Genomic DNA, 24,512 nt, shown 5'->3' on the forward strand with positions numbered 1-24,512 from the left:
CTGGATTGGACAGTATCTCCAAACTTATTTTCCTCCCAAACTTGAACCTGTTCAGCTCAGATGGTGAAATATGCGGGGGGAGAACATGGCCAAATACTTTGAACCTACGGAGGCGCGTGATCTATTTCATTGCATCAACCCTTCGAGACTTCTAAAGTTTCATTTTCATCATCAAGGCCAGAGTTTGGTGGCAGACGATGGGGACTCCTTTAAGGACCTCTTTTTGGCTTTGCGCTCCAGTTAGTTAACGCTTCGGATCGGAGCGGAATCCATTGTTGAAGCTGACGGTCTCTATCATTTTAATCGTCGATTTGCTTTTTGGAAAGTCGTCCCGGGGAGTTAAATAAGAAAATTTTGACTTGCAGCTTGAAGGAACTTGGACGGCTTTGGCAGTCCTTTATCAGGTACCTTATCTAAACTCCTCATACCTGGAGCGTTTCTTCATCTCCCCTAGTCACGAAGGAGTATGCGGATTGGTGGGCAAAGTGCAACAGGACTACTTAAGAGAAGAACACGAGAGTCGTCCTTAAACTGAATCATTCTCCAGATTTGGAGAAGGGATCCAAAGATAATCGAGCGACGTCGACTGTTGAGACTGATGCAAAAAGCCTGTTGCAGCCACTTCCAAGAGGAGACATAATGTGCTTGTAAACACTCCCTTACCACTTTGTCCAGCGAAAAGGATGTGATTTCTTCATTATCCATCTCAAACAGGAAACTTAGCAATCCTCAACCGCTTAAGAAGGTTTTTAACTTAGACACTATTAGTGTGAATTCCTCGTTACTTTGAGGGCATTCCAAGTTCTTTCATGCCTTTAGACGAGTTGGCACTCTACATAAACATATTACCATATCAATTTCACTTTTATTTTTATCTTTCTTTCTTATGCTTCTTTATATATATATATATTCTCAGCTTGTTGGTCTTCAAGAAGCGATTCCTACAACTCCCAAAGGTAGCATAGGCTCGGTTAATGGGATTAGCTAACTTGCCCAAGTGGACGTCGCTTTGAATGGTGAATTGCAATAAGTTTCAAAGGATGACCATCTTTCCATCGAAACTCCTAGAAAGCATCTAAAAGTTATGCTGCCATCTATTATGGAGAAAATCACCTCTAATATAATACGTTCTAGAGAAGCCGAAGAATACTTTTGAAGCTCCATTTTGGCCATCTTCTTCTACCGAAGTTAATGATTTCTACCCTCAACTCATAAAAATGGAGGTCGTGCAAATTCTACTCAAATTCTATTAGGAGCGCATATGTCAAAAGATCGCGATGACTCCCACTGAACGACTTTCAGAGGTAAGACAAGTTACCGATGATTTGATCAAGGAGATGGGCACATACATGAAGGACATATCTCTATTAGGAGCGCATATGTCAAAAGATCGCGATGACTCCCACTGAACGAATTTCAGAGGTAAGACAAGTTACCGATGATTTGATCAAGGAGATGGGCACATACATGAAGGACATATCGCCTTTGGAGAGTCACTTGAAGGTTTTGTTTGAAGGTGCTTCCAATTAGGACCAAATTGGAATCATCTCAAAAGGTCACTCGGGAGGTCTACGAGGAGTCTCTTTCAATTGCTAAAGGCGATCTTTCAGCCGTCGAAGCAAAAGAGAAGAAGCATGTGAATGAGATGAAGAGTCTTGAAGCCGAGATCCTCCAAGTAGTTAATACAAAAAGTTGTGTTGAAGATTCAACGCAATGAAGAGTTCATCAACTCATCACTTCATGGTGCTAAAGGGAACTTGACCAATTTTCGGAGGGAGATGGCCGCTAAGGAGTAGCTCTCAATGTTTGAAAATACTCTTTATCTTTGCAAAACCAAGGTTGAAACTTTGAAGAAGATGGAGGTACTTCCTGACGAGCCAATTGAGACTTGGCAAATTTTAGTTTATTTGCATGAGTCTTTTAGATTTAGTGCTTATCTTTATCTCGTTATTTCATTTCCCTCAATGTAGACGAATCTCCTTAATGCAATAAAAATGCTTTCTTCTATGGAATCCCTTTATGTATCCTTTGTAGCATCTTATTTTTGTTTATGTTGTCTAAGCGGCGAATAATTGCTATACATTGCACAATAACTAAAACTCAAAGACTTGTTTAATCTCAGTGAAATTGACTCACTTGCACTGTTCTTTTCTCATTCGTAATAGAGATAGGGCCTCTTTCTTTTTCTTTTTTTCTTTTTTTTTGAAGAGCTGACTGAACTTGAGCGAATATACCCAAGCTACCTACGTACCCCGTGAAGAGATCAAGTCAAAACGTAGTTCAAAGAAAATTAATTTCTTTTAATTACAAGAGGGGCGCTATGCACAGTTTATACTCATGCGGTTCAGGAGTAACATGCAATTTAGGCTCATGCATCTTGAAACATTTCTTTCATGGGTAGTAACGCTTCAAGAATTTGTCATTTATGGGACCAATCTGCAGGCCATCTTTGTCAACCAATTTCTAAGCACCATTTGTGTAGGCTTCTTTCACCATGAGGGACCATCCCATTTTGACACGAAGTTGTTTTCCATTCGTTGTGTAAGCATGGTTGATCGTCTAACTGCTAAAACCAGATCTCCAACTTGGAATGACAGTGGTTGGATTTCTTGTTGAATGTCTTTCATGCGGGCTTTATAGCACTGGAGTTGTTGTTGAGCATCAAGTCTTTTCCCATCCAACCCTTCTAGTTCTTCTAACATTAAATGGGCATTGTCTTCGACAATGAGTCATTCTTGTATCGTAATGCGAAGCGAAGATATTTGACTTTCCAAAGGAAACACAACCTCAACATCATAGACTAAGGAATATGGTGTAGCTTGAGTAGCAGTCCAATGCATTGTCCAATATGCCCATAATGCTTCGCCTATCTTCTCCTGCTAGTTCTTCTTCGTCTTTGACACTACTTTTTTCAAGAGGTTGCAAAGGATCTTATTGAATGCTTCCACCAAATGATTCGCTGTTGCATTTATAAATTGAAGAGTAATGTTGCTTGAAGCCCAATTGTACGCATAATTTATCTATCGACTTGTTTTAGAAAAGTCTTCCATTGTCGATGATGATATACGAAGGAATACCATATCGGAAGATGATGTTGACGTTGATGAAATCCACTACGGTTTTTTTCTTCATCTCCTTGATTGGAACTGCTTCAGCCTACTTCGAAAAGTAGTTAGTGGCTACAAGTATGTAGATGTGTCCAGTAGACGACTTAGGAGTGATAGGCCCCACGACATCAAGTCACCATGCCATGAGGCAATTGTAAGATGTAGAGGCTACGGACCAGATTGATGTGCACCACAAATTTCCCAATGAGCTTTCGTCATTGCTTCATTGCTCAAGCAATGCTGGTAAGTACCTTCGAAAGATCGCCGATATAATATGTCTTTGTACAGGATGAAATGGGATGACCTTTATCGCACCTCTATTTCTTGGCGAGTATCATCTGGCAACTTGTCCTGTTTCAACTACTCTATCAATGGTTTTCTCCAATCTTTTTCATCATTGCTAGCAACTATGATCGCGTTAGAGTCTTCATGATCGGATGTATCTAGTGAAGGAAGTACTCATCAATTGCACACAAAGATGTTGGTTGTTCCTCCTTCGGATAGGGCTAAGGTGGTTACTAGGTTAGCTCATACATAGCTATCCTGTTTTCTTTCCTTGGGATATGATTCAAGGTCACACTCTAGAAACCTTTGAGTAGGTGTGATGCCCACCGGAAGAAGGGCACCAAATCTTCTTTCTTAACTTCATATATTTTGAGGAGTTGATTGATGATCAATTTTTAGTTGAACATAGTTGAACATGTATTCGACCGAACTAAGCCAATCCAAAATAAAAAAAAATAATTTTTATATTTATTTTGGATTAACCCATAAAATGCATATGACCCGAATTTAGTATGGACTCATGAATTCATCATGAAAATATGAAAAGCTTAAATTTACTATGAACGTTTATTTTGGAATCCAATTAGTAGCCAATTTATTTAAACTTTAATTGATAATTTACTCCAAAATATTTTGATGTCAAGAAATATGTATTGGAACTTCAAGATTACGAAATATGGTAAGCGTTTGAAGAAATTGGTCTAATTTGAATCAATTGGCTCCAAGTTGGAGGTTAGGGTTTGGGAAGAAGGAAAGAAAAGTTCGACAGTAATTATGCAGCCACCAAATTTTCATTCCTTTGTCCATCAAATACAGCAATATGGCAACAAGTGCATCATTCGGTTATTAGTCTTACGTTTTAACAGACAATTAATGAAGAGAATTGACTGCCTACAAAGTGGGCCACTTGAAGGACTACGCAACAGAACATGGAGAGTTGAGGGACAAAAATGAACCTTTTCCCAGAATGCGTAGAGAAGGATATTTGCACAACCGAGAATGAAACTGCAAATATCATACAAATCCGAATAGACTATTATAAAATTAATACTCAAGCACTCAATATACTGTAAACCAAGTGAATTAGAGAACCCAGCCATCTTCCACAGGAGGGGAGGAGAAATCCCTTGGGCAAGAATATTAGAATAAAATAGATGAACAGAAACAAAATTTATTCTTTCCAACGTGCACTTTTTCAACATTGCATTGCCTCAGTGAAAACTGAGTTAGCTGGAAAGTGATGATTTCCAGACACGGACTTCCAGAATTTATTCCATGCCTTCAAAGGACTAACTCCATGCAGATTAGCAAAATATTCATTTGTTCTATGATTAGTAAATAAACCTCTGGCTGCAAAAACCATAAATTCTGTTGAGTCCATATAACCTCTTATCCTCGAAACAAATCCACATTCACCGGAGGCACCGACTCTAGAGCACCGCTCGTCATGACTGCTTTCTTGTGGATAGAGTTGAGCTACGTTGGGCCCAAGCAACGGTTCTTGCCTCGGCGAGTTATCATCAATACCTATGTAGTTTTCCATCCCGAGTGATTCCCAGTCGACGTTTTGCAGAAGACCAGCGGCTCGTTCAGTGACATGTGAAGGATATGTTTGCAATTGTAATGCTTGCTCAATGGCCAAGCCTTCAACTTGCAGCTTCAGCTTTTGGAGTCGATCACCAATTCTAGCAGAGACAGCATCATAGAGTTTACCTCTCGAAATATTTTTATTTGCTCCTTCATTTATTAAATCGTCAAAACTAATGGGGTCGCCTACAAGTATAGTCACCTGACAATTTACCAAATAGACCAACTTAATCTATCAGGAAAATTATGGTGATTGTCCTGAAAAAAATGCTGGTTGTAGATTGATATAACTGACAATAGAGTTATCGGGAAATAATAACAATGCAAAGTTGATGAACTGGCAAAAAGACAATACGTACCGTTTTGCCAATCCTAGGAAACTTAGCTCCAACAGGCATGACATCCTGCATTCCAGTGTGCACAAAAGGAACAACCATGGGTATATTGTCAGCATCCAGGACCAACCTATGAAAAATGTAAGCAAATATATTTATTCTCCCGGAACCCAGAATTCAATTAAAGAAATTGGTGACTTGTTCTATCTACAACCTGTAGTTTGTATCTACAGTTAATTTTGGCATTTGAAGTCCTTCAGTGAAAAGAAACTTGGCAAAAGAAACCCATTAAGAATCTGGCATGAAAACACAATTGGAAAGCCAGTTCAAATATGACCTCCAATTTCAGTAAAGCAGACCAAAATATTACCCTTAAATTTTGGTCTTATCTAATAAGGCCAATTGTAAAAAAAGAAGGCAAAATCGCACTTTTTTTGGTTCCGTTAAATATAGGCCGTTCTCACTTTGAATCCCATACTTTACAGGTTTAACAAGTAATATTAATTGTTACTATTACAGATTGTACTTAAGTATCTTTTTATTTTATTACAATCTATTATTTTTAAAATACTAAATTGAAATTTTATTTTGTATAACGTTTTATGAGATCCATTTCTAAAATCACTGGATTTCTTGTTCTTAAATTTATAAGATTTCATATCTACTGCGTGAACGACTGTTTAAGGTGGAAATTAGTTGATACGTCCATATTATTATATTTAATTGAAAATTTTCAATCACAATTGGTAGTCCAGTCTAGGAACTTAATCGAATGAGTCCATATCACCATTTACACAAGAAGTGTTAAAACTTAAAGCAATAGTAGTTAGTAGAGAGCGCTCGATCAAGACTCACTTGCAACTTATTTCTACAGTTCAATGATTGTTACTCAAAACTTATGCATGACATACAACTACTACATAATGATTTGTGATAAAATGATTGGAGAACAAAAAACTATAGTTTAATTTTTCTCAAACTTCGAAAAAATTATAGAAAGTTATGATTTGATTCCCTTATCCCTACTTGTTTGTTCCTCACCATTGCAACTTGTTGATTGTCCAACTGTTATAACCTTCCCCAAGTCAAAGCCATTACCACTTTAGACTTTGACGCTGCCTCTTCCAATTAGGAATGGTAAAGGGACAGCTTTTAAGTGAGTCTATCAAAACTCAAGTTTTGACCCATAAAGAATTTTTTGGATTGAGGACCTGCTAACAGAAGACCCGAGATTCAGTGGGTTGGACCCATTTTATTTTTACCTGATTTTAATTTTAAAATATTAGCAAATAAACTATCTTTTAATAAATTTATATGTCATCTTTTAGAATTTGAAATATTAAAACTATCAAACTATATGACTTTATATAATATTAATGAAGAGAATAATCTATTCTATATAATTATTTTAATTAACGAGTAAGTATTTTTATGTATTATGAAATGTCTTAGTATTTTTTAAAATATATGTATAAATACATATCTAACAGAAAAAATATGAAAAAGTGCAAAATTTACTTCATATAACTAAAGTGGCGAGATTACAATTTTGGTCCCACTAGATAGGGGGTGCCCACTTTTGGTACTGTGGTTTATAGGTTGGACATATATAGTCCCAAATCTTGACCTTCCTTAACCGTTGACTAACGTCACTTGATCAACACGTGACTTTTCTAGTAATACAACGGCATAGGACCAAAAGTGCCCATTTTCTAGGGTTTAGGGACTAGATGCGTTAAACCCGTAAAGCAAGGAACTAAAAGTGATAACGGCCTTATCTAATGGGATCAAATGTGCGATTTTTTGCCTAAAAAAGAAACTCCAAATAATTGTTCTTAAAAGTGGTTAGATGTCACTTGACATATGAGATGCATTTCACGAGTACCGTGACATAACCAAATGGTAGATATTTAGGTGGCAGTACAATAGATCACATGGAAACACATCCTTTCGATAAAAAAATAATAAGTTCGACAAGCATTGCACTTAAATGGAATGGGAGTGGGACGATATACGAAATTAAACCCCTAGTAACTTGTATCATTTCCTAAAATTTTAAATGAATATATGTTACAGAAGAGAGAAAAGATCAAAGAAAAAATATCAATGGATTTAAAAGATGTCAGCATGTGAAATCAACCAGTGAAGAACTTGTAAGCAAATATATATAATCAAACAAGTTAAAGGTTTGACAGACTACAACCAGCCTTGTAGGTTCTGAAAATTATAGAAAACTCCATACCTGCTGTCAAGGAAGTGGCAGAAATAGCAAAATATCCTTTTCGCTTACAAATAGAGACAGATATACACAGACAGACATGCATATACACACTTCCAACAGAGAATATATACAGACACCACACACATAAGGGGCACCTGGGAGATGGGGGGCGCAGTCCTGCAATGGGTTGGGCAAGGCCAAGGGGACTCGGAGTGGGAGGTGCAGGGTGGATTGGTGAGGGAAATACAGAAGGAAAACAAAAAAGAAACAATGGGAAGAAGAAACAAAAGCAAAAGGGCGAAAAATTTTATTTATTTATTTGCAAAAGTGACAAAGAAAATGGAATTATACATTTAATTGTTCACTAGATTAACTATATATTTAATTCCACTGGAGTCATTAAATGACTAATTAATTATTAGTCAACCAAAAATCATGATATAGGTTGTAATATATTTTTAATTGCATCTCTTGATCAGATGTATATTAGTACATTTAATTATTTGCTAAGTTACTAATTAATCAATCAAGTAAGGACTAAAACAACTTTACAGAATTCTTTTAATAAATGCCATTAAGAATACTAAGCTTATCAAGATTTTCAATGAGTTTTGAAGTTTTTGCGTGTAGAACATCACATTTACATCCGTTGTGCTAATTAGAAATTACTAAACCCATAAGGATGGGCAGCGCACGCAAACATGACCAAGGCTTTTCTGTCGGCATAATTAGGTCAAAAAACAAGGGCAGGTCAAGTGGGCATTTTTTGGAATACCAACACCTTTTCTTAACATCATCTTCTGGGTGAGAGAAGGAGGTAGGAGAAATTTGTAATCAAATAGAGTATCTGCGAATCGTTTTCTAAAACCATTGCGACAGATGGTAATATGACTAAACCTCGAAGGTAATTTTGTGCCCCCCAAGCCCCAAAGCTGGGGATGAGAATTGCCTTGTTAGGTCCCAACACAACAATAGGTTCATCTAGCAGTTTCACATTTTTCATCAAGACATCAACGAGCACTAACATGGGTCTTGTGCTTCAAAGACAAGCCAATCAATAATCAATATCAGCAAATTGATATGCCATTAATATTAAGAAAAGGAAAGAAATAGCTCTCTCCAGCACTGCACTGACCAACACGTAAGGCTCAACCCTGTTCATCATACATGTGTATTTGTGTTGGCTGGGTGGGTAGGGTGTCGGGACGACTAGAAGCATGGTAGGAGAGGGAAATTTCTGGTCAGGTCCTATGATGTTTAAACTTGCAAAAAATTCAGTCAAAGTTGGAACAGTTCAGCAGAGAGAAGGGGCAATTTAAGGTGGGAGGAGATGCAAGCCTGGAGGCAAAATCTCTAACAAGTACTAAATAGACAGTGAAGCATACCTTCCAATGCCTCTTTTGGCAGATCCCATGGTCTTTCCACCATCCCGAGAGCGACTCCCTTCTGGAAATATGTGAACCCACCCACCACGGTTCAGTTTGGAAATAGCCAAGTCCATTCCCTGCAGCAGAGAAATGAAATGAGAGCTAGCTTTATCTTGTTGGCATTAAAGAAATAGTTTTGAAAGCAAAACCAGTTTGGATCATATTTCTTTATTATTACGTAACTAAAATATCGAGAGGGAAGCATAAACTTAAAATTCAACAAACAATAATCATGAAAAGACATCACTGCTTTCATGAACAGTATAAAGAACTTTCCAACAACTTATCAAAATTAAGAATCCTTATAAAGACATGCAACCAACTCTTGCTCTTCTTTTAAAGAATGAGTATGACGGGAGAATCGAAAAATGAAACTCAAAGTCCAACCAATTTACTGATATAGAACAACAAACATTCATGAAATTCTATACTTATGAGCAAAATAAAACTATGAAAACATCTGCAACTTTCTAAAGGAAGAACTACACAGTAATAGACAAAACAAATACCTTCTGATATATCCCATCCCCACGGGAAACTGGCAGCACTTTCGCATACTTGAAAAATGCTGAAGTCACTGGATTTTTGAAACATCGATCAGATGCGCAAAGTGTCCACCTCAAACCATTTGCATCTAACAGCATACCAGGAGGGAGTAAGGAAGCAATAACCAAAGGGTCATCCATAGCCGCAACATGATTACTAACCTACAACATTGGAATACTTAACCATCACTTTGAAGTGACAGTGACAGCAAAAGTTCAAGATAATCTCCTCAGATACCAAAGAAGGCAGAAGAAGTACTGCTAGTTAATTTCTCTTCTCCATTATCTTCATATTAATTTATTTGTGCACTACATTGTGGAAAGCTATTTATAGAATGTAAAGTGAAAAGGATGCAATTACGCATCTCACTTAACACACCGCGCACTTATCTCAGTACCAGAGGGCCAAGGCTCTTTTTGCCATCCGGCACCTTAGCCTCTAACAAAGTATGTGTTGATAGTGCAAGAAATTGATCATCACATCATAATGAACCCAGGAATGTGACATACCGTAATAAGAGACTTGTTCTCAGGCCTATTCAGCACCGCATGTTGCAATTTTTCTGCACCAAATATCTAGAAAACAAGACCAGTCAAGTCATCTTTCCTAAATGCATACACAAAGAGAAGAATATGATTAAAAAGTGAAGGGATTTAGGTTACCTGAATACGATTGAGCCCATGCATGAAAACATGGCAAACATTTCCAATCACAGGAACAGCGACAGCCTGAAGCATCCGGGTCAAGACTGAATCATCTTCTGCATCAATATCCTTGCTCACTGAAATATAAAAGTGAACAATTAGGGATCTAAACAAGCTACTTAAGTTCTTGATTAAACCAAAGACTAAGTGAACAGAGGCATAATAGTTGAAACTTGCAACTGTCAAGCCTAAGACACAGGACCACCATTTGTCAAGAAATTACCTAAACCAAAACCTTCCAAGTTTCACCAAGATAGAAATTTTATTTTAACATCTTTCAAACCACCCAAAAACCCTACTCCCTTCGTCCTCTCTCCCCAAGGCATTTCACAGCTCTGCTTCGACCGAATGAGTTATATTCTGATTTGTATCCTATAAACTAGTGGCAATTCTGAAGCGTACAGGACATACACACTTCTAAGAGTCTTCCACAAAGAATTACTTCTTGCACTAGCAATAAAGGCACACTCGATGTGTGTGCTTAATTCTACACATTCTATAAACAAAGCTGACTTTTTAATATAATAATTTTAATATCATGTGCACTCGGATAAAAAGAAAAGAAAAGAAAAAAGAAAATGTGTATCAAATGTAGTTATATATGTAAAAGGCAAAAAGAGTTAACTGTTAACAGTAGGGACATCACTTACTGGCATTTTAACCAAGGCACATTTTTGCTCCAAACAAAGTGGTAACCTTATCAATTTCATTGTCATGCTGTATACATTTGTTGATGAAAATTAAAGCATGCTGGTAGGGAGGCTTCTTTCTGGTCTCAAGAAAAGTCAAGCAAATTTGAGTTTTGCAGTTGCATGCAAGTTTTGGATGAACTGAAATCGGAAGTTACTCAAAAAGTTAAGGACAATTTGGATGGAGATGGATAAGACTACTTGTCAGTATAAATTTACTTTTTAAATTTCCATGTGATTCTTTAATAAATAACTTAAACTCTAAGGTCCTAACACAATAAAAGAGTATAGATCTTACTTTTTAAATTTTCTATGTGATTCTTAAGAAGAGAGAGAGAGAGAGACAGAGAGGGAAGGTTATTTTAGTACATCTATATTTAACTATCACATTTAAACTAGAAGGCCCTCAAACTTATTAAAAGAGCACAGACACGGGTGGTTCAGATTCATAAAACAAGGATGCTACAGCTTGCCGGCAATGCAGAAAATCTTCAGAACTTTACAGATGGATTAAACATTTAAGATAAATTAAGTTCAGATGTCTGAGTACTATGACCAAGAATAAAGAACATCATCACATTTGAACTGCCATTTCTAATCATAGAAACAATGGTTATAGCTAAGCTTTTTGGCCTTACAGCGATAGCAACATTCTTAAGCCCAAGTTGTGAAGTTCAGCACCATCATAAGCGATTACGCTAGGAGCCTAGGATTGAGCAGCCCAAAGAACAAAATCCTAAATGCAAGTTTTATCGCTCCGATCTTACAGAACGGAGAATTTGCCTCTCCATGCATACTTCACAGGTAAGCGCAAGCAGTGTGGGTTAGTTCATATCTATCGCCAATAACTGAATATGATATTTAGTTATTTATGTTGAAATGTTACAGCTATGCTGGGGATATCAACACTTGAGCTCCCTCAGCTATTAAATTAGTGATTCTCCTTCCTGTCACCATTGCAGGACCTAGTCATTTTTCATGCAATCAGATGTGGATAAATCTGGATCAAACAGAGGTGTGCTGAACACAATGCACACTCCAAAACCACATTTACATTTAAAGCCAATCGTGGAGGGAATATGGCTTAACTACTCCAACTGCTTAGTACTAATACCTGCTGTAAGAAGTTAGCAGGGGTACCTTCAAAGGCTGAGCTATTGCTATCGCACATCAAAGGAACATAGCAATAAGTAAAGCACTTATTCCTAATTTTATTCAGCATTATTTCCTACATTGTTGTTCCACAAGAGGTATCTTCAGACTTCCATATATGAACCCTATCTGCCTATGCATTTGCCATCCAAGAAAGTTCAGAATTCCCGAATATACAATCTAAGTCTAAGAACTCATCAACTTTCATAATATGCCTTCTGAACCAAAGTCAACATTTACCAATTACGCTTCACAACAGACACATTTCGTGCAAACATAAGTATCGTAACTAGCAGGGGAAAAATCCTGCAGTTAAAAAATGAAGAAAAAGTACCCTTTCATTCTCAAATAACCTTTAAAGTCATGAAGCAACGCAGACCACCACCTACATGTTTTGTGAATCACCATTTGCTTGATTATCATTTTCCAACAACAGCAGCAAATTACCGACAGAAGAAAGATGATGCCAGATAGAGGTTCTAATGAATATATGACAGGGGAAGGATATGTAATTTGTGATATCAATCAAAGGAATCATATTTACTATCTAGCAACTCTATCCATATAACATCACAGAGTAGGAACCAGAATAACGGGCATAAAAACACTCGTTTTATTGCAGTAACGGTGGTCATATTCTACATTACTCACTATGCTATTCTTCTTCAATTGACAACTTATGTTTCATATGCATTTAAAACTATCAGACCAACAGCAGTTTCATCTATACTCATGTCAAATTATCAGTCACAATTCTTTCAGGAAGCTGCAAAAGTTGGTTGTCCATGCAATGTCGGCTACTCTCAGTACTTGCACATGCATATTGTAAATTGTCCAAGATTTCCATGAAACAGCATATTCAGACATTTTTTAAGTTAAATTTAAAGATATGCGACCCTACCTACAAAAATATTTTCTACACTAAATCTAAGAATGCCTCTCACTTCATAAAAAGCATCTTCTGGAGTAAATGCAAATGCATGTGAGAAAACATACAAAATTATTCTCTAGATCAAACTTTTGGTAGATGTGAAAGAACAGTTCAACATTTTTACATTTATGTGAAACTAAGAAAAATTCTTCTTTCACATAAAATTGAAAACATACGAGACTACTACAATAAAATTTTGCCATAAAATACTAAAACGTTGGCAAACTAACAAGTAGGAGAAAACAAGGACACACCTCTTTTGCGGTAAAAGGTGGAGGAGGAAGGCAGAGAATCGCGACGAAAGTCGGAGAACCGATCGAGCCACCGCTGGACAGTGGACGAGAAGTAGCCGCCGCCTCCGCCGGCGATTCTCAAATTCCGGCGGCGGTGATAGTTCACCGTTACCACTCTAAAACGATCCCTCAGCCGAAGCTGCAGCGATTTAGCCCCCTCCGCCAACAAATCGCCTCTGCATTCTATCCACCGGCCCATCACCATCTTCTTCAACTTCACGCCCACAAAAAACGACGATCAAACTCGATATTTCTATATTGTAAGTCTGCTAAAATAAGCGGTAGAAATGAAATGTCAGATGTAAATGTTTATAGATCCAAGGATTATGCAGAGGGAGAGAGATGCGCTGCAAGGCGCGAGTGTAGTGAGAGAGAGAGAGAGAGAGAGAGAGACGGGAAGAAGGGCGTTTAGGGGTTTCGCTGTTTCAGGTTTGGAAAAACGGGTCTAGTGTGCGCCGGGGGGTTGTCGGGGGCAATGGTTTGGTAGCAAAATGGATAAAGGATTTTGTAGTTTCCTGAAATATCTTTGTGGGCCATCATTCCACGTGGCAAAGCTCAAGTGAATACATAATTTGCGTGTATTATGTACGTGACGACATGATACCAATTCTAGAACAATCTGAATCATGGAAGCACATTCTTCGTCGTAAAAAATAAAAAATATATATAAAAATGAAAATGAAAATGTTACGCTAGAATAAATTTGATAAATTATTTTAGTTCAGTAATCACAAATGAAAAAAAATATAACGACTTTAGCTGGAAGTGCAACTTCTCTTGAAGGACGTTGGATGAAGAATAAGAACAAGAACTGTATCAAGGGCCAATCAAAATTAAAAGAGGGATTAGGAATTGAAGTTACAGACGACAGCGTTTCCGCAGGATTAAGGCAAGCAGATGATTTGGGATTGAGCCCGAAAGCGACGTCGTTTTGAAAATGACTGAGAGCCTGAAGGATGGACACGTGGCAACTGCTGAAGCAGGCGTGGGTGGCAAAATCTGAGCAGCTAGAGCTAAGATTACTACAATAGGAAAGAACCAGACTTGGGACGCGAGCTTTTGTTTTTACAATTCTTGGAATAAATTTTTTAGAATTGTAATTTCATTTATGAAGGATCCCGTTGGTTCTATATGTACTGGGCAAGGTCATTTTGAAGATTTTTAATGAAATTTTTATGAAGTTTCCTGCTATTCCATCTCTCTTTTCTTCTCTGTTTCTCATCTCTTTTCTGCGAAAATTGTGACAATTTGGCCTCAGAGCCAGTCGATCCTTGGACAATAATGGCAGATGGCACTAGGTTGAAGGAGCTACAAGAAGCTCAGAAAAAAAATGGACATTATGTTGGTTGATGAAAGAGCAAAAAGGCAGGTGGCTGAAGAATAAACTCACGCTCGTTTAGATCAACTAATAGAGGCGCAGAAGGGGTTACACTCAGCGGGGTTACACTCAGCTGTGATGAACATTGAACACACCCTAGTCACTGTCCAGCAACAACTTCAGAGTGTAGTTGAACAACTACAAAACTACAACAGAAACAAGTCCATCCTTGGGGAAGGACTAACTACAACCATGGAAAAGGGATCATCCTCACGCATAGCTCCACAACAAACTACGGGGGGGGGGGGGGGGGGGGACACCAATCTAACTGAGGTAGGATACAACTCCATTCACAAGATGGAATTCCCACTCTTTAATGTACACGTTGCTTTCAGATGATACCTATCCCTGAAAATCAAAAGGCAGCCTTAGCTTCAATTCATATGCAAGATAGGGTAGAGTTGTGGTACCAGGGCCATGTGGAGAAAAGAGGAGAACCCACATGGCAAGAACTCATTGTAAATGTTTTAGAAAGATTCGAAGACTTAGACTATGAAAGAGTGGTGACAGAATTTAACAAACTTCATCAAGAAACAACTGTAAATGTCTATTTAGAGAGATTTGAGGAGCTTGAAGCACAAATGTTGATTTATAACAAACAATTAGGTGAAGAGTTCTTCATGATGAAGTTCATTAGTGGCTTGAAGGAAGAGATAAAAGGGTATGCAGCTACTCTGAAACCTGTACCCTCAACCAAGCTATCATGCTTGCAAGGAAACAAGAATCACTTGTGGATGCTATCATCAAAAAGACACAACAACCATTGAAGAACAACCCTCTGAAGAATGTCCACTAATTGTAGAAGTAGGATTTTTTGAAAGCAATAAGCACTTAAATAATACAATTCAAGTGTACCATCTTCTTTCTCATTTCGAGGAAAAGGTGCGGAAGGAAAAGGAAACAACGGAGTGATCCGAATCGTTTCTTCATTACCGGAATTCGGAGATAGGACTTATCCGGGTATATGACTTCAACTTAGCTGCTTTACAGGCCTATAAGTAAGGTGCCTGCCTACAAACCCTCCTACATACTTGCTTACAAAATCAGGAATGAAAACAATCAACTTAAAAGGTTAGTCATTGAAGCTTCAATGAGATCAAGAAGGGAAAGAAACTTATGCTATAATTATGGAGGTCTTTGTACTTGGGCATAAGTGCAAGGTAAGGTATTCATACGTTTTGATGAATGAAGAAGAAGTCAAGGCTTATGAAGAGGACACAGGTCAATTGGAAGGACAGACAGAAGAAGTGGAGGACGAAGATGTCACTATTTCACTAAATGCATTATGTGGAAGCTTAGGCAGTGGGACATTAAGAATCAAGGGGCAAGTAAATGGAAGGGAAATCCACATACTTATTGACAGTGGGAGTACTCATAGCTTCATAGATGAGAAGGTAGTGAAGGCTCTAAACCTGAAAACTGAAGAGACTACTCCAATGAGGGTGTGTGTGCCTGATGGATACAAGTTGGTGAGTAAAACTCTTTGCCCTATGCTTCAGTGGGAGATGCAAGGATCTCAGTTCTCTTACCCTATTAGAACACTCAAGCTAGGAGGCTGTGATTTTGTGTTGGGTTGTGATTGGTTAGAGGCTCATAACCCAGTTAAATTGGATTTTCATGAATTAACAATTACTGTAACTCACAAAGGGAAGGATATTGTTCTAAAGGCCCTGACAAAGAAGGATGAATTAAGGGCTTCAATTGCAGAACCACTGAGTGAACTGCTAGGGAGGAGAACTTACAGCTTGGCAAGTGAGCTGTTTTCTACTCAAAGCAATGCCAGCTAGAAAATGGAAAATTCACTAATTTTGGGATTGCTACAAAGGTTTGAAGATGTATTCTAAGAACCTCAATCCCTTCCACCTGAGAGGTCCATAGAGCACAAAATTGATCTCATACCTGATGCCATTCCAAGGACACAACCACCTTATAGGTATGCTTATGGTCAGAAAACAGAAATTGAACACATTGTACAAGACATGCTGAAAAGTGGAAATTATTAGGGCAAGTTAGAGTTCATTTGTTTCACCTGTCTTACTTGTTAAGAAAAAATATGGAGGCTGGAGGTTGTGTGTGGATTATAGATACCTTAATAAACTCACCATCAAACATAAGTTTGTTATACCTGTGATAGATGAGTTGTTGGATGGATTACATGGTGCAAGGTACTTCACTAAGATAGACTTGAGATCTGGGTATTTCCAAATCAGGATGAGGCAAGAAGACATCTCTAAGACCAGTTTCATCACTCATAGTGGCCATTATGAGTTTCTAGTCATGCCATTTGGATTGTGCAATGCTCCAACCACATCTCAAGCATTGATGAATCAGGTACTTGAGCCATTTCTTAGAAAATTTGTGCTAGTTTTCTTTGATGACATTTTGATCTATAGTAAAGGCTGGAATGATCACTTGTTGCACTTGAGGAAGGTATATTAGAGCTATTGAGAGCACATAAACTCTATGCCAATAAGAGTAAATGTTCCTTTGCACAACCACAGATAGAGTACTTGGGCTATATCATTTCAGAAAAAGGGGTTGTCGCTGATCTATAGAAGGTGTAATGTATGAGAGAATGGCCTGTCCCAACCACACTCAAGGCATTTAAAGGCTTCTTGGGCTTGACAGGATACTATAGAAAATTTATAAAGGGTTATGGTCTTCTAAGTAAACCCTTAACTTCACTATTGAAGAAGGATGCATTTCTATGGAACCAAGAAGCTGAAGATGCATCCAGACACTTAAAGGATGCAATTTCCACTGCTCCTGTGTTGGCATTACCTGACTTCACCAAACCTTTTATAGTGGAAACAGATTCCAGTTGAAAGGGAATTGGTGCAGTGCTCATGCAAGAAAGGAGACCTATAGCATACTTAAGCAAGGCCTTGGCACTCAGAAACCTTGGACTATCCACATATGAAAAGGATTTTTTGGTTTTGTGTGTAGTTGTTACTAAATGGAAGCATTATCTCCAAGGGCATCACTTCAATATTAGGACTGATCAAAAGAGTCTCAAGCACATACTTGACCAAAGAGTGGATTTAGTTCTTCAACAAAGGTGGGTAACTAAATTGTTAGGATTGAGCTATGAAGTCTAATATAAAAAAGGAAATGAGAATAGGGCAACTGATGCCCTCTCCAGGGTGAAGCATGATTCAGTGGAAGGAAAGAGTTATGCTATTTCAACACAACTGCCACTGTGGACGCACGAGTTGTAGCTAACTTATGAAGGAGATGTCTTGTTTCAGCCCACCATACAAGCTAAGGTCTTAGATGCTCAGTCACATCTTGAGTACAAGTATCACTCTGAAATTCTGAAGAAGGGGAAAAAAATATGTGTTGGCAACCATGGAGAGTTAAGGAAGAAGATTATCAAGACAATGCATGATTTTGCATTAGGCAGTCACTCTGGAATTACAGGTACTTTACAAAGGTTAAAACTGTTGTTCTTTTGTCCAACTACTAAGGAAGAAGTCCACACTAGGGTTAAGGAATGTGAGGTTTGTCAACGAGCAAAAAGAGAGAACAAAGTTTACCCTGGTTTGCTACAATCATTGCCAATACCTGAGCAAGTTTGGTCTTGCATTTCTATGGACTTCATAGAAGGATTACCTAAGTCTGATGGTAAGGAAGCCATCTTGGTTATTGTGGATAGATTGACTAAATACTCCCACTTCATTGCCCTTAAACATCCTTACACAGCAATTAGCATTGCAAGGATTTTCTTTGATCACATCTACAAATTGAATAGCTTACCTGTCAGTATTGTGACTGATAGGGATAAGATTTTTTACCAGTCATTTTTGGAAGGAATTATTTAAGCTTAACTGGAGTCTCGTTGGACATGTCATCTGCTTATCACCCCCAAACAGACGGCCAAACGGAGAGGGTCAATCAGTGCTTGGAAACCTACATCAGATGTATGTGTCATCAGCATCCTAAAAGATGGTCATAGTGAATTTCTCTTGCTGAGTTCTGGTTTAATACCACCTTTCACTCAGGATTGAAGGCTACTCCTTTTGAAGCCTTGTATGGATACCCTCCTAACCAATTATCTATTCAGCCATACTTACAAAGTCACCACACATATGTTGAAGAACTAATGCAGAATTAAGATTCTCCAATTACTGAAGGAAAACCTTCAACACGCACTAGAAAGGGGAGCTAACAACCGTAGTAGACCCTAACCTTAGGAAAGGAAACCTCGCCAAAGAGGAAAGAACTCTCATAGAGAAAGAGAGAGAGAGAGAGAGAATTTTTCATGCTTAGTTTGTTTTTACTGACTATAAACTTTTTCCAAATTTTTTAAACTATATTTGAGTTAATGAATTTTAAATTTTTGAAACAAATTATTTGAATTTATTTGGATATTTATAATAATTTTAGTCCCTTCAACTCTAGAAAAAATTCTACTTTTGGTCCCAACACGATAGAGTGTATTACACTTTTGATTATACAGTTTACGAGCTTATTACATTTGATCCCATAAGATAAAAGGTTATAATATTTTTGGTCTCTTAGGATAAACTATGGCACATTTGATTACATGGGATAAAAGATTGAGGCATCTTTGATCCCAAATGCTATAATTTTTTAGCCTGTAAAATCAAATGTGCTAAACCTGTTAATTATGGGACAAAAAAAGCAATAGTCATTATCGTATGAGAGCAAAAGTGCAATTTCTCCTCAACTCTAGATACAAACTACATTTCATTGATCATTGATAAATTTCAAGTTCCTCTAATGTGACGTCATTTGAAATTCTTTTTCAAAATCCTCTAAGATCCATCAATTCAGATAGGAAAAGTGCATTTTTTGTCCTGTAACTTATGGGGGGTGAAATTTTTGTTCCTATCCAAATTTATTTTCACAATTTAGTCCTGTAACTTAAAAAAAAAATTGGTACTGTTCATCCTTTACTAACCAATTTAGCCAGAAATGCATGTGCCGAAATTAAAGTTATTGAACTAAATTGCAAAAATCAATTCGCCACCCGACCTAAATTACAGGACTAAAATTATAATTTTCTATCACAATATCACATTAGAATGCATTTGAATTGATGGATATGAATTTGAATAATGATATGGACAAATAATTTCAAATGACTTTATTTAAAATTTAAAATTTATCAATATTCAACAAAACATAACTTAAAACTAGAACGAAAGAATTTAAAAACCTTCAAAATTTAAATTTATCCAAATAAAATTAAATTTAAATTCCACAATCTCAAACTCTCCCGTCCAAATGCAACTACAGTAAAGAATGGACTCTCCAAATTCTCTTTCTTCTCTCACACACACTAGCACACTACAAAACATACACACTCATGCCTTTACTTCCATGCAATCAGCCGGCGACGGTGGGGAAGCTCCAACCGACGAGGGGGACGTTGAGGATGATGGTGGCCGTCGTGAGGAGGTCGGCCATGGCGATTTTCAAGGCAAACCGCTGTTTTTTCATGCGGAATACGAAGAGCCACCGGCGGAAGGTGAAGAGTTGCCGGCGAAAAAGGGCGATTTGGCGGCGACAGAGGACCTTCCAAAGCATTGCAGAGGCTGGAAATGACATGCCGACAAAAAAAGACACAATCTTGGCCGTAGACGAGGAAGATGGGGTGCGCCGCCTTCAACTAGGGTTTGGCGGCGCACCTTCGAATGACTTCAATTGCTGCGTGGGGAATGGATCAGTGGAGGTGGAAACTGGTTCTGTCGTTGTTGGCGGCTATGGGCCAAGCTGCTACTGAAAATCCCCTTGGGTCTGGGGGGCGCTACCATGGATGAAGAACTTGGTTGCCATAGCAGCTGGACATGGGCATCACAATTTAACATGGAGGAATTCCTACAACTTGCACACAAGGTGCTAGACACCAGCGACGAGGCTTCAAAGGCTACCCTTGAACGCCTGAAATTTCAATGGGAGTCGAAGTTTGGGCGTTGGAAAAAAATGATAGCTTTATCGGCGATGGGCATGATTTCTTTCAGTAGAGGGCTGTGCAAGGCATGCAGACATTTAATATCGCCGGCGAATAAGGAAGCAGCTGCGGATATAGAGAAAACCAGGGTGGTGCCGCATTAATCGCACACCCTTGATGGTTTCGGCGCAGCAGACGTTTGGCGTGCGTTCTGCTCTTACTGAGCCGGTGATGGAATAGGTGGGTGAGATGGGGCTTTCTCTGCCATTTGGAAAGTCGTTGGCGGTGGAGAAGGAGATGGGTCACGAGCAGCCGGCGACAACGGCAGTTTGGCCAGCAACGGACAGCGCTGATTTTTCTGATGCAGCATCGCAACTGCTGTAGAATGGCTGGCCTGTTCTTTCTATGGTGGGAGATACTGCTCAGGTGACTGTTGACATGCCGGCACCAAAAAAAGGTCGATCATTGGAGGTGCACGTGGGTACTCTGAATGTGGCGAAGGCAACGTCCGTTAATACGGGTTTGTTTGTTGGAAATGTTCCACAACGTACCAGTCCTCAAATTCCTATTTTTGATGATAAAATTGCTTCTGCTTTTCATAATTCCTCCCAAATAACATTGTCTTATGTTGAACCAGTGATGCAAAATGGTGAAGTCATAGTTCGTCCGATGTTGGAACCGATTCGTGATGCCTCTCGTAGGTGGAAAGCAACAACGATGGGATATTTTCTAGGAAAACGGCCATATTTCCATCACTTAAAAGAGTATGTTACTCCTATTTGGCCTACATTGCGGGACGTTACTGGCACGATAAATGGTTTCTTTCTCTTCCAGTTTAAAACGGTTATGGACATGGAAGATGTAATAGAATGAGGGTCGTGGCTGTATCAGGGCCAACCAATAGTGCTTTAGAAATGGCAACCAGGAATGGCGATGCGTAAACTCAAGCATACCCAAAACCCAATGTGGATCAGATTGCTTCACCTACTGATTGAGCTATGGACAACAGAGGGCTTAAGCACAATAGCTAGTGGAGTTGGAAAGCCATTATATCCAGATGCTATTACGAGAGCATGCACAAGACTGAATTTCACTCGTGTATGTGTTATGCTCGATATTAGTTCGAAATTGCCTAAACACATAATCATTATGACACCGGATGAGGATGGCGGGGAATCGCTATGCAAGGTGAACGTGGAATATGAATGGCTTCCCCCAAAATGTAATGTGTGCATGAGTCTAAGGCATTCGTCTAAGGAATGCTCGTTGATCAAAGGTCCCAAACCAATGAAACCACCTGTAGCGGTTCACGTTCCTAAAGTTAGTGCCTCTAATGATAAAGAGGCTAGTCCTACGTAGCAGCCTGGCGCGGGTTCTATCCCCATGGTTGGTCCTTCTATATCCCAGCCCACGGGTGATACGGACACAGTTATCACGCAGCGGCCCGTCGCTCGTGAACCTCCCAATGAGCTGATGAGTGTCTATGGATGGAATAAGGGTAAAGAAGCCGTCATCTTCAATTTCTTTGATGTACTAAACTTCACTGATAATGCAGAAACATCCACGAGGGGTCCTAACATCAGCAACCCCACTAGTGGTGACCATATTGAACGCTGCAATCTGGAATGTTCGCAGCCTAAACAAGAGGGACCATTAGCTAGCTTTAACAGACCTTGTAGCTGAGTTCAGGTTACACTTTCTTGGCCTATTTAAAACCCGTGTACGTATGAATAATATATCTCGCATATGATCTATCATTTTAGCCCAGTGGAAATGGTTTGTTGACAATGATACTACTGGTAATCGTATTTGGATAACATGAAACGATGATTTTATTGATGTAAATGTGCTCGACTTGGGGGCTCAGTTTATTCATTGCTGTGTGGTTATACGTGCATGTCGATGCTTATTACGATTATTTATGGTGCTAATGAAGTTATTGAATGTAGACAATTATGGGAATCCCTAAATTTGCTAGGTACCCAGATGATGGATGAGTCATGGTTAGTAGGGGGAACTTTAATGCGGTTCGTGACCTCAGTGAGGTCTGTGGAACCTCCGGAGACATTAGGCTGGCCATGGATGAGTTTAATGCATGTATTCAGACATCTGCTTTACACCCACTTCCCACGCAGGGTGAATGGCATACGTGGCATAATTGTAGTTCGAGCTCGCGAAGCTTATGGAAGAGGCTAAACCAGATGCTCATTAATGATACATGGCTCTCACGATTCCCCACATAGTGTTATTCTAGTCTCTTGCCCCGGACTCGGATCACTCGGTCCTTATATTGAATGGGGACAGACAAATGCAACTTGGAGGTATGTTTAGATTTGACAATTACCTTACTCTCTCTTCGGATTTTCTCCCGAGTGTGTAGAATGTCTGACGACATGTTGTTGTGGGCGTACCTATATATGCGGTAACACGGAATCTTAAAGCTCTCAAACTTGTCTTTCAAGAGCAGAGGAGAAATAAGGGTGATCTATCACTTAATGTCCAGTTAGCCAAAGGATTTCTTGAGACAGCCCAGACATTACTGAGTATGGACCGACTGGATGAGCTCTTTCTATTGCTTGAACACTGTTGTAAGATGATTTATGCTAAGACCGTGAAGTTTGAGCAAATCATGCTACAACAAGGGGCTAAGATGCATTGGATGAAAAGTAGAGACCAATGCTCCAAAGTCTTCTTTCGCAAGATAGCCCAAAGAAGAACTGCCAGGAGGATCTTGCAGATTAATGACGAGCAAGGGAATACCTACACAAAGGCAGGAGCTGTAATTCATGAGTTTGTCTCCTTTTATCAGGTCCTATTAGGCGGGGAACAACGGCAACTGGTGATTGATATACGGTATCTAAGACCATGGACGAGACATGTGCTGAATGAAGAAGACGCCCAACTCCTCCTCAAACCAGTTACGGCAATTGATGTTAAGGAGGTAGTTTTCGACATCATTGAGGACAAGGCACCGGGACTTGATAGATATTCTTCCGGCTATTATAAAGCGGCATGGTCGATTGTGGGAGCGGAAGTTACAAAAGCTATATTGGATTTCTTTGCAATAGGGAAGCTGCTAAAGCAAATTAACACCACGTTTCTAGCACTAATCCCTAAGGTAAACTCCCCTGTGATGGTCACGGATTTTCGCCCTATCTCATGTTGTAATGTCCTTTATAAAATTATTGCGAAAATCCTGGTTCAGAAGCTGAGTCTTGTTTTGGAAAAATTAATCAGTCCTTATCAGTCTACTTTTATACCTGGGCGTAGTATTGGAGACAATATTATGCTTGCACAGGAACTGTTTATAGGATATAATCAGGCCCGTCTACCCCCACGTGTGCACTTAAAGTGGACATTCCGAAAGCATACGACACAGTGGAATGGGACTTCCTTCTTGCAGTTATGCAACTTTTTGGGTTCCCGGCACAATTTACTAGATGGATGGAGGAATGTGTCACATCACCATCGTACTCAGTTGGGCTGAATGGAAAACCGCATGGCTTATTTGTGGGTATTAGGGGTCTACAACAAGGTGACCCTCTTTCACCCTACCTCTTCGTACTCGTGATGGAGGTGCTTCACTTACTATTCCTATAGCGGATTGAACATGATATGGGATTCTCCTTTCACTAGAAGTGTGACGCTTCTAGATTATTTCAGCTTAGATCCGTAGATGACTTGTTGTTCTGTAAAGCTGATATGGCGTCCATTGGGATGTTCAAACAAGGGCTTGACCAGTTTGCGTACTTATCTGGACTTCGTCTTAATGTGCAAAAGAGCCATCTACCAATGAGGTACCTGGGCCTTCCTTTAATTTCATCGAGATTATCAATCACAAATTGTCAGCCTTTATTGAGGAAGATTGATCAACGCATTGCTGGTTGGAAGGGTATGGGGTTATCGTATGCGGGACAGATCCAAATTATTAAATCGGTTC

At 39.0% G+C, this 24,512-nt stretch overlaps 2 protein-coding genes across 2 annotated transcripts; one reads left to right on the forward strand and one right to left on the reverse strand.

Moving 5' to 3' along the window:
* Positions 1–4,547: 4,547 nt before the first annotated feature.
* LOC105172385 (Phospholipid/glycerol acyltransferase family protein) lies at positions 4,548–13,765 on the reverse strand. Its single transcript, XM_011093782.3, has 7 exons — positions 13,239–13,765; positions 10,171–10,289; positions 10,018–10,083; positions 9,472–9,669; positions 8,921–9,039; positions 5,339–5,444; positions 4,548–5,181 (listed from the first exon to the last, which is right to left on the reverse strand). Exons 1-7 carry the CDS (start codon positions 13,480–13,482, stop codon positions 4,588–4,590), a joined length of 1,446 nt encoding a protein of 481 aa, XP_011092084.1. The 5' UTR covers positions 13,483–13,765; the 3' UTR covers positions 4,548–4,587.
* Positions 13,766–15,782: 2,017 nt separating this feature from the next.
* On the forward strand, positions 15,783–18,476 carry LOC148785203 (uncharacterized). Its single transcript, XM_088885911.1, has 3 exons — positions 15,783–16,407; positions 16,790–16,986; positions 17,904–18,476. The coding sequence occupies exons 1-3, from the start codon at positions 15,783–15,785 to the stop codon at positions 18,474–18,476; spliced, it is 1,395 nt and encodes a 464-aa protein (XP_088742037.1).
* The last annotated feature ends 6,036 nt before the right edge of the window (positions 18,477–24,512 follow it).

Source organism: Sesamum indicum, linkage group LG10, assembly GCF_026168435.1.
Source record: "Sesamum indicum cultivar Baizhima isolate 11 linkage group LG10, ASM2616843v1, whole genome shotgun sequence".
NCBI lineage: Eukaryota > Viridiplantae > Streptophyta > Magnoliopsida > Lamiales > Pedaliaceae > Sesamum > Sesamum indicum.